Raw genomic sequence first — 11,450 nt, 5'->3', positions numbered from 1 at the left:
CTTATTAACAGTGACTTGCTGCCACCTGCTGGCGGTTTTAATTTCACATTTAAAGTTTCAAATATTTCAAATATCAGTATTCAACGTTTAGAATTGAAATATCAAAACATTATTTATGCATTTGTAACTGCAGGTTAAATGCATTCAAGTCATGCATTAAACAATGTTTAAATACATCTTAATGCCTCTTCAGATGCAGCTTCTGTGTTTCCTCTGCATTGCAAAGATGAATTTTGTTGATGATGATTTTATTTGTTTGGTAACAGCCCCAAATGTCTTATTATTCTAATTGACTTTATTGATTAAAGACTTTGACACAAAAGGTAATGCACACTTCTAGAAAAAAATGTCTTTATAAAGCTAAAGGTGCCCATAAGGATAAAAATCACTTTAAACTTGTTGGAAAAGATTAATTTCTGTCACTGCTGTGAACTGACCACGCAGAATATGAAGAATATCCAGGGGGTCCTGCCCCCCACTCCCGGATTTCCGCCTATGCTTATACTCACTTCTTCTGGAGGTGAGGCTGGATCAGAATGATTTGCGCGAAGATAGACACATTTAGGTAGATCGGGCGCATTCCCTTCAAAAACAAAAGTAATCCACTGCGAAAAGGAAAACACTGCTAAAGAATGATTGGCATTTCACATCTTTGAGGTTGGACACACCGCAGTACTGCGACCACAAAATTTTGGTTAAAACTGAAATATATTTATTTTAATATACCATATACAAACATATTCTTGGACTTGCATATCTTAGAATTCATAATCACATTTAATTTTTTTATTATTTGCACAAACATTTTAATTGCATATGCAAAGGAATGCAACCACAAACTCACAGCTGACTCATTTGTTTTTTTCTTCCAAGGTGGCATTGTCTTTGAAATGTTTTTTATTTCTGTTCTTACTGATAAGGTTTACATATGACACACTAAAAAGAAAAGAAAATGAACCAGTTGAGCTAGATGAGCAAATTAATTGCCATACAGCCAGTAAGTGATGCTGAACTTCCTTTAAATCCGCAGCTCATCTTTGTGGAATTTGGACTGGGCCGCTTATGTCAATCATTACATGAGGGTAAATATAAAACATGTTCAGATCTTAAATTAAATTTCCGTTTCTCTATTAACAAAACCAATTGTTAAGATTAAAAAGGAGCATTGTGCTTTTAAAAATCTATATGTAAAACATGGTTTGGAAGCAGTGGCAGAGTTTGGTTCGGTGTAAGTATCTCAAATCAGACAAAAGCAATATTAAAGAGGAAATCCATGGAAAATGACCTGAAATTGTTAGTTACATTTCTGTACAATATCACTATTTATACTCTGAAATATTTGTCAAATATTTTTGAATAACGACAGCTAAGTATAATGCTTGTTTAACTGTATAGTTAACCAAAAAATGAATAGTTTGCACATTTTTAATCGTTTTTCTTACGAAGCAAGTGAGACATATTGTTACTTAACCAGTAATTTAGTGCACGGTTATTATAGTTAACTAAAATTAAAACCATAAAAATTTTGTTACATGAAATAAAATTATATATATATATATATATATATATATATATATACAGGTGTATCTCAATAAATTAGAATGTCGTGGAAAAGCAGAAAAAATCATTCATGCACACGCGCCCACACACACACACACACACACACGCACACTACCACACTACTACTAACTAAAATTAAAACCATAAAAATTTTGTTGCATGAAATAAAATAAGCATGAACTGAAATAAAATTATATATATGTGTGTGTGTGTGTGTATATATACACACACTACCAGTGAAAAGTTTTTGAACAGTGAGATTTTTAATGTTTTTAAAGAAGTCTCTTCTGCTCACCAAGCCTGCATTTATTTGATCTAAAGTACACCAAAAACAGTACAATTTTTTAAAAATATTTTTGCTATTTAAAATAACTGTTTTCTATTTGAAAATATTTTAAAATGTAATTTTTACTATTCATCAAAGAAACCTGAAAAATTCTACTCAGTTGTTTTCAACATAATGATAAAAAAGTTTCTTGAACAGCAAATCAGCATATTACAATGATTTATTTGTTTATACTTTATTTATGCTATTTTATTTTAGCTAGTTGCCAAGAAACATTTCTTATTTTCATTTAGTGTAACTACAGTTTGCCCTAAAATAACTAAACATTGAAATAAAATGAAAAACTACACTGTAAAAATTTTTCAGAAGTTTTAAATAAAATATGACGACTGACGTACATTTTACAAGATCATATAATACCAGTCTTTCTACTTCAAAATTTCATACTTAACCTCTTAAGACCCGGCAAAACATTTTAGGAAAAAAATTGTATTTTTTTCATGTCATTACATTGTTTAGAGCATTAAAAAAAATGTACAATTATATTTCATTCATAAGTTATGCTACGTCCTTGGTAGAGGACATTGAGACTCAAGAATATCCAGGGGGTCCATCGCATCCGATGACCACTTTAATAATAAATGACACAAAAAAAGTATTTTAGAATTGTTATATTTAAATAATTTTGCAGCTACCATTAGAATCTATTTAATTCATTTTAAGACTTATGTTTCCCTTCTACTTTCACTAGCAGATCATTATAATGCCTGTGTATTTTTGCATATTGCAGTCAGTCATTTTATGCATATGACTTTATCTGACATTTAAAATTGTGTTCTCTAATCTGCTGAGATAAAGTGGATCTGTAGGGAAAAAAGTGATGGAAACTCAATGCACTTTAAGGACATGTAATTTTTCGGAAATCTTACTTATAAGAATATTCATGTACTTCCTGCCCTGCAGCATTTTCTCCCACATCATTATACCATCAGGAAGTTTTGCTTTCCCATAAGTCATCTGATGTAGGTGACATGAATGCAAGATCATTTTTGAGATGACTTATTATTATTAGAGCATTTCAGCACTAAGCTTATAAACAGGTTAGCTGCTAAGAATAATTAATGTTGGCCTAACTACATTAGGCCTAGTTTTGATTTTTCTTTTATAAACTTCTACATAAAAAAACAGTCATGATGACTAATTGGAAATGCTTCAGTATTTTTGAGATAGTGAGTGATGATCATTGATCATTATCATGTAGATTAACTTGACTGAGTTTAGATGCATTTTACACATTATCGTTATTCAAAATAAATGTATTTTATTAAAATGTGCCTTTTCCTAAATTAATTTGACCTACATTAAATACTATTGTTTTTGTAATCTGAAAGATTACAGTTGCAATTGATTTATTTTATTTTAGTGTAATTTACGTACTATTATAGTTTTTATTAATATTTTGGAATAGATTTTATATTTTTTGTTTTCATTTTAATTTTAGCTAGAGTTTTAATAATTTCATTTTTCATTTAAGCCTATAGTTGTGCCTAAATATGTATATAGTTTTAATAATTTTTTATTTTATTATTTATTTTATTTGATAATATATATATATATATATATAATTTCAGTTCAAATAACAAAAAATGTTCCATAAAAGCATCAGGCAGAGAGTGTGAGAATATAACAGGGCTGAATTTATTAAGATGATGTACTTTCATATAGGCTAGCGAGTCCCATAAAATATAATCTTTTAATGTTATGCAAGAATATTAAAATCATCTGGCATGTGATTTATATTAAGAGGGGAAAGTGTGTGAGTGAAAAAAACGCTTTAACCTCATTCTGAATATTTTAGTTTTATATGTGAGCTGCTTCTCTACTGAAACCAATACTTTATTTCTTATAATGACTAAAGTGAAGCAGTACATAGAATAATGCTTGAATAAACACTTTCTGCACAGAAAATTGACCAAGGAGGGTATTTTTGCAAATGACCACACACCAACACAATAAATACTTAAATGTACATTTTATTTTAAAACCAAAATTCATTAATAAATGTTTGTTCTTCCAACAGCCCTGGAATGGCGTCTCATTCTCAGTAAGACTAAGTGAAGGTTCATGTTTTCTATAATTACACCCCAATAAGCATGTTATGTTCAGTGAGGAATGTTGTGTGAAAGTGAAGAAGGAAATAAGTGGCAAAAAAGATGATGAAAGAATTGGGATAATACCAGCCACACCAAAGGTTATTGTTGTGCGTTTATACCATTTACTTCAAAAACTGTTCATCTACTGCTCATGTATGGGAAACTGGAAAGACGTTAACCACAATTTATAGTCTGAAAGGATGTAGTTCTTTGTGCGTCTACTCAAACCGGCCACTAAAGTATCTCAGAAAGTGGACAGTAGATGCATGCGGTCAATAGGTCTTGTTCTTCTGGCATTATATACCAGTATTCCCACCAACACTGCAATGGAGACAACAAAGAGTCCTGCAAAGACCCCGGTGCTTGTGCTCATGTGTAGAAATCCACCGTCATTTGAAGCTACATGAATGAAAGAGCAACAGTTACATCAAAGATCATGACATAGAAATCATGGTAACACTTCACAATAAGGTTCCATTCATGAACATTAGTTAAAGGAATAGTTCACCCAAAAAACAAAATTTAGCTAAAAATTTACTCATCCTCAGGCCATCCACAATGTAGATGAGTTTGTTTCTTCATCAGAACAGATTTGTACAAATGTAGCATTAGATCACTTGCTCACCAATGGATCCTCTGCAGTGAATGGGTGCCGTCAGAATGAGAGTCCAAACAGCTGATAAAAACATCACAACAATCCACACCACTCCAGTCCACCAATTAACATCTTGAGAAGTAAAAAGCTGCATGTTAGTAAGAAACAAATCCATCATTACAATGTTTTAGCTTCAAACGGTTGTTTCTGGCTAAAAGTCCTTTATCTATAATATTTATTTCAAGTCGACTCATCCAAATCAGGAGAGAAATATAAACAGATCAAGCACTGTGTATAAGCGGAAACTGTCCAAAACAGCGCTAAACAAATATGTTGTTGGATTTTGATGTGAGAGGACGACCAAGGACTTTATTATGGATTATGGACTTGTATTTTGGCCAGAAGCAACAGTTTGAAGTTAAAGGGGTCATATGATGCAATTTCATTTTTTCCTTTCTCTTTGGAGTGTTACAAGCTCTTGGTGCATAAAGAAGATCTGTAAAGTTGCAAAGACTAAAGTCTCAAATCCAAAGAGATATTCTTTATAAAAGTTAAGAGAGTGGATTACTTGTGGATTATTGTGATGTTTTTATCAGCTGTTTGGACTCTCATTCTGACGGCACCCATTCACTGCAGATCCATTTGTGATGTAATGCTAAATTTCTCCAAATCTGTTCCTATGAAGAAACAACTCACATCTTAGATGGCCTGAGCGTGATTACATTTTCAGCAAATTTTTGGGTGGACTATTCCTTTAACAAACATTAACAGAGATGATTGTTAGTTAATATTAGTTAATGCATGAACTAATGTTAATAATGAAATCAAAGTGTTACCAAAATCACATCACAGTCACTGTTTAAAGGAATACTTCTGCCAAAAATGAGAATAAATTGATCATACTTTCAATTAACTATTCTGTTAAACCATATTCATATACCAGCATTATGAGTCTGTCTCGCCACTCGCAAGGGACCCTGGGTTATGTAGTGCCTGGCAGTTTCTTGGCTCACATCTCGCCTACGTCTGCGTGCGGCTTGGCCTAGGCAGCCTTGGGCACATCTGGAGTTTAAGCTGTCTTTTGCACACAGGATCACGGAGCAGCTGATGTACACCTGTCAGCATGATTTTAGAGTATTATAGTGAAATGTTCCTGCTAAACACAAACACAATTGTTATGCAAATGTGTTGTACCTCATCGAAGCCTCCTGTGAACTTGAAGGCTTGGAGCTGAAAGTCATACTTTGTGGAGGCACTTGGGTAAACCATGGTTGTATCATCCATAACACATCTGAAATAACACAATCGAGGAACTGAATTACATTATTATTGCCTATATCAGGAAATTTGGTATTGTGCATTATTGTTTTCAAAGTAAAAAGAAAATGCAACACAATACACTCGTTGTGCCTTGATGAACTGCGAATAGTCTATGTACATACTGAATAGTATTTGCTCAAAAATACAGTAAAAGCAGTAATATTGTGAAATATTTTTACAATTTAAAATAACCGTTTTCTATTTGAAAATATTTTAAAACATAATTTATTTCTGTGATGCAAAGCTGAATTTTCAGCATCATCATTACTCCAGTCTTCAGTGTCACATGATCCTTCAGAAATCATTCTAATATACTGATTTACTGCAAAAAAAAAAACATTTATTATTATCAATGTTGAAAACAGTTGTGATGCTTCATCTTTTTGTAGAAAAATCGTATTTTTTTCAAGATTTTTTTTGATGAATAGACAGTTCAAAAAACAGCATTTATTTGAAATAGAAATAATTTGTAATGTTCTGAATGTCTCTAGTGACACTTTTGAGCAATTTAATGCACCCTTGCTGAATAAAAGTATTAATGACACTATCTCTCAGCAGATTAAGTTTTTAGCGGATTAAATGCTATGAGTAACTTGAATTTATTATTAAATGACAAATTGTTTTCTTTCACTAATACGGTGTAAATAAGTGTGTTTAGCACTGAAAAAGGCATCAGGTGCACAAATACAAACATCGATCTTTAGCTTCACACTTGTTTTTCGCATTACTAAACCACACCTGCAGCCACAGTAATGATAAATGGTTCTGAGAAAAGCTATTGTGAGGTTCAACAAAGCCTTGAAGGCCGACCGTGTATTTAAAGGAGACCACCTACTTTGTACAAGGGCTTGAACCTGAAACCTTTTCGTTAGTAGCCCAAAAGCTTAATCTAGCAAACGTTTAATTTTGCAAAGTTCCTGCAGTTTTTTAAGCATTACCAGGGATAAGCTTGGAATACAATGAATAGACTTCTGGGACTAATTATAGGCCTACTTACTCTATCATTAGTGCATGCTATTGCTCATACGTATGGCTGGAGGACCATAAAATGGGCAACATCCTATTCTTTTCTTCTAAAAATGTCCAAATCTGGTTCATGATAAAGTCTCACCCATCTTTGATGATGTCATAAAAGACAGCACTGAATGGATTGTCTTCAGGAGTGGCTCTGCAGGACTCAACGAAGAGAGTGACCTCTGGTAGAGCAGTATGAGCTTCAATGCCCATGTAGATCTGGTCCATCAGCTGAACCTGCACTGGATACAGGCTGGGATCTACCTGACTGTTGAAGCTGCTGTCGGTGAAAACTTCAAACGAGTAACCAAACGTGCCAAAGCTGGATTCAGTGAAGATGTAGTCAGATTTATGGTTGACGTAGCGGTTGGAGACACTGGCCATTTTGGGATACTGGCAGGAGAAGCCGAATTTGACTTGATTGCGCCTGGTGATAACAGCATTCGGGTTCTCGAAGGAGTTGATCTCGTTTTTGAAGACGATGAAATCTCCAGAGTCCTGGTTGGTGTTGAAAACAAAGACAAAAGAGAGAAAAATAAAGAGAATGTAAGGGGCTTCAATGCAACACTCAAATATTTAACATATTAGTTGGCATACATCAATGGTAGTGCCACAGGTGTTGAGGGACATCGTGCCCAGGATGTGGGTGTCATTGGAGGTAAGGGAACAGGTGGGGTCTCGCAGTTGGAGCCAGTTCTGGTCAATGCCATCCATGGTGTTCTTACCGTAAATTTTATGGAATTTTTTTTACGGTGTATGTCAGTAGGTGTCGGTAAGTGAAAATATTTGTGTTTCATGAGCGAGTTATTGAATCCTTTAGTCAACCGATTCATTAAAAACAGTTTAGAGTTGTTGAGATGTTGACGACCAGTAATTTTGAATTTTATTAGGCTACATATGCGTGTCAAAAAATACATTAAAGCACTCTAGAAAGAACGTTAAAGTACTGTTTTCTACACAAATTATAACAAAGCAGCCTAAATAAATTATGACTTTAACGTTATCACAACATGTGAACCTTCGAACATTCAGAAGTCACGTGCTTCAAAAGGAAGAAACTTGAGTGAATGAAATGAATCATTGGGTGCGAACGCACAAATGATTCATTCACTTCGAAAAACATTCGTTCGCGAACAATTTTTCGCATCTGTATTCAAATATTTACATAAAAAGTTCCTGCTATTGTATTTACCTGAAAGAACCCTTGATTTTGCCACAGCCACAATGATGCACCTCATTTCTGACTGACTGATAAAGAAAAGACAGACAAGAACTCATTTAGTCAACCGATTCATTAAAAACAGTTTAGAGTTGTTGAGATGTTGACGACCAGTAATTTTGAATTTTATTAGGCTACATATGCGTGTCAGAAAATACATTAAAGTAAAGCACTCTAGAAAGAACGTTAAAGCACTGTTTTCTCCACAAATTATAACAAAGCAGCCTAAATAAATTATGACTTTAACGTCATCACAACACGTGAACCTTCAAACATTCAGAAGTCACGTGCTTCAAAAGGAAGAAACTTGAGTGAATGAAATCAAATGCGAATGCGCGAATGATTCATTCACTTCGAAAAACATTCGTTCGCGAACAATTTTTCGCATCTGTATTCAAATATTTACATAAAAAGTTCCTGCTATTGTATTTACCTGAAAGAACCCTTGATTTTGCCACAGCCACAATGATGCACCTCATTTCTGACTGACTGATAAAGAAAAGACAGACAAGAACTCATAAGAAACTATGCAGAGGACATAAATAATCAGTGATCAATTTAAATACAGACCCCATTTTACCTGTGAAGTGTGTCTGCTGCGAAACACACTGGTACACGACGGTACAGATCCATCTCCTGTGGAGTCCAGGTCAGTGTTGCCACCAAAACCCCATTACTCTCACTTGTCAGAGTCTTAGACATATTAGAGGGGCCACTGACCTGGAAGTCAGAGATGCTACACAGACAGGAGCAAAAGAAAGATCAGATAACATTACTGTAACTCAGTCGGCAGACACATGAAAAACCTGATTCGGCATACATTGACATTTGAGCATGTCAAGGTTGGATCTACTGATAAAAAAGGAATTCAGTTCAATTCATCTGCTCATCAAAATCACGCCACTTAGAAATGAAATGAAAAGATTGATTACAAATCTATGACTGCCACCAAAAGCAAAACGCAATCAAATCTGGAGGTTGCAGTAATGAAAAGTTGGCTTAATACATTGACATTTGAGCATGTCAAGGTTGGATCTACTGATAAAAAAGGAATTTAGTTCAATTCATCTGCTCATCAAAATCACGCCACTTAGAAATGAAATGAAAAGATTGATTACAAATCTGACTGCCACCAAAAGCAAAATGCAATCAAATCTGGAGGTTGCAGTAATGAAAAGTTGGCTTATTAAATATATAAGAGAAATATTGTGATTCTTTGTGTGATGAACACAAAACATTATTCAGACCTGCTGTCCGAGATCTGTGCTCGGAGGGTGATCTCATGCGCCTCTCCCACAGCGGCATGATGCACATCTCCATGTAAAGGAGTTGGTGTCAAGAAACTTGGTTTGTTCACGCCTGGTACACAACCCTGAGATGGTGGAAGAACTGCAAGATGGTGTAGATCGTGTTTAAATACACAGAAATGCACAAACACAGTATCAGTGCTACACAATTCACAACAGACCTAAAATAAAAGCGTCGCATCCACTCATAAAACTAAAGGCACCATGAAGCACCTTTAACATCCACAAAAGCTTTTCAGTGCACAAAAGGGTTTTTATATTAGAAAAAAAGCTCTTTAGATTGTTTGTTCTTCACAAGAAAAAATGGTTCTTTTAAGAAATGTTTATTGAAATCTGTGGCACTACTTTGAATATACTACACTGAATATTTATTGTAAGCGGAGCATATATGTTCACTTCTACTTTCAATTACATGTTCTGATATAATTCACCACGAACCTGTTCATCCACAATTTTTCTTTTGACATGTCTTGCATTGTTTTGCATTGGCTTTTGCTAATGACATGCATTCTCTCAAATGACAGAAACCGGTTGTTCAGGTCAATTAAAAACAAATGAATGTTTTTGTTGTCGAGGAGGTGATCGATGTCTCGAATATTGGTAGAATTATACTGTAGCTCTACACAGTATGTCAAGTTTATATTCTTTCCCATGCACTTTTGACTTCCATTTTATTTTCTTTGGATAAAAAAAAAACCTCATTCATCAAAAGATTAAACATTTTACACCTTCTATCAATAAATAAATAAACAAAAATTAATTCTGCACAGACTTGAGCAATATATTTCCATGACTTTTCCAGTCAGTTGGGATTACTGCATAATGATTTCTTACGCTGTAAAATGATTTTTCAAAGCTGGAAATAAAACTATGATTATTTCAGTACATTTTACAAGAAAATTCTATTTTAGTTTTTCTACTTAAAACTTTCACATTTGAATCAATGTAACTTGCCATTTCTTTGTAATTGTTTGTCAAATATACTAGCCATTTCTAAATGAAATTTGTTTCTACACCACATTTTTACTGTACTTTGACAAATTAATACTTCTGATATTCTTTCAATTCATTTGAGACTTTGTATGTTAAAAAAAATAAAGATATTGCTCTTAATGTTTTTCACTTTTCTACTTAATTTGAATCCATATTTGTGATTTCTTCAAATTTCTTCTCAAAAGCTATATACAAGCTTCCTAACTTATTTTATTGCATGAGGGAGAGTCTTTGTTTGACCAGTAACAGATAATGTGATTCTCACTCACTTTCAACTGCAAACTGCAGAGGCACTTGACTGAGGGCGGTTGGGTTACTGCTGTCACTGACTGCATTATTGACTGAGGAGACCCTGCTATCGTCAGTCACAGTTATGTTTGAAACGGCATAATCCTCCAGCATGAGCTCAAACACATGCACACCTACGTCCAGAGCATTTTTTCTGTGCAAAGTGCACAATTCCTACAAAAAAAGAATAAACCATGCACATTTTAATGCACCAAAACATAAATTAAAAGGTCAAAATGTGAAAAGGGTCAAGGAACATAATTTTCCTGAACATTTGATCATTTTTTAAAACTAATTTAAGCATTTGCCCTTGTAATTTGAAGTTGAAAAGTTTGGCATTAGAAAACATTACCTCTTGAAGATGAATGTTTGGATGTTCATGGCAAATTGTGCAGTTGGCGTCATTAAACCTGCATCTCACAACATCGTCATCTGGATCATGTGCCAGCAAATGAATGCTCTGGAAGCAGTTCTGAGGAATCCTGCGTATTATTAAGATGATGGAGCAAGATTATTTATTTACGGAAGTGAATGTGTCTGTTAATGAAAATGCAAATGTATAAACACATTTTCATGATGTCATTTTAAAAAGCGCACACCTTATGTTTGGAATTGCTGCTGAAACAGGGGATCTGTTTGGAGACTGAGTGTCAGATCGTCGACCAGCGTCAACATGAGTGCGAAGCGTCCATCCACCGACACCATGAACATTATC

General features: G+C 34.1%; 1 protein-coding gene across 1 annotated transcript; it reads right to left on the bottom strand.

The window, feature by feature from the left end:
* Positions 1 to 3,933: 3,933 nt before the first annotated feature.
* Positions 3,934 to 7,642, bottom strand: LOC107705761 (CUB and zona pellucida-like domain-containing protein 1). Its single transcript, XM_016509216.1, has 5 exons — positions 7,526 to 7,642; positions 7,026 to 7,426; positions 5,789 to 5,885; positions 5,535 to 5,709; positions 3,934 to 4,398 (listed from the first exon to the last, which is right to left on the bottom strand). The coding sequence occupies exons 1-5, from the start codon at positions 7,640 to 7,642 to the stop codon at positions 4,244 to 4,246; spliced, it is 945 nt and encodes a 314-aa protein (XP_016364702.1). The 3' UTR covers positions 3,934 to 4,243.
* Positions 7,643 to 11,450: the final 3,808 nt, after the last annotated feature.

Source organism: Sinocyclocheilus rhinocerous, unplaced genomic scaffold (assembly GCF_001515625.1).
Source record: "Sinocyclocheilus rhinocerous isolate Xijiao unplaced genomic scaffold, SAMN03320098_v1.1 scaffold834, whole genome shotgun sequence".
Classification (NCBI taxonomy): Eukaryota; Metazoa; Chordata; class Actinopteri; order Cypriniformes; family Cyprinidae; genus Sinocyclocheilus; species Sinocyclocheilus rhinocerous.
The sequence above is the reverse complement of the archived record's forward strand: the minus strand, read 5'-3'. Positions and strand labels throughout refer to the sequence as shown.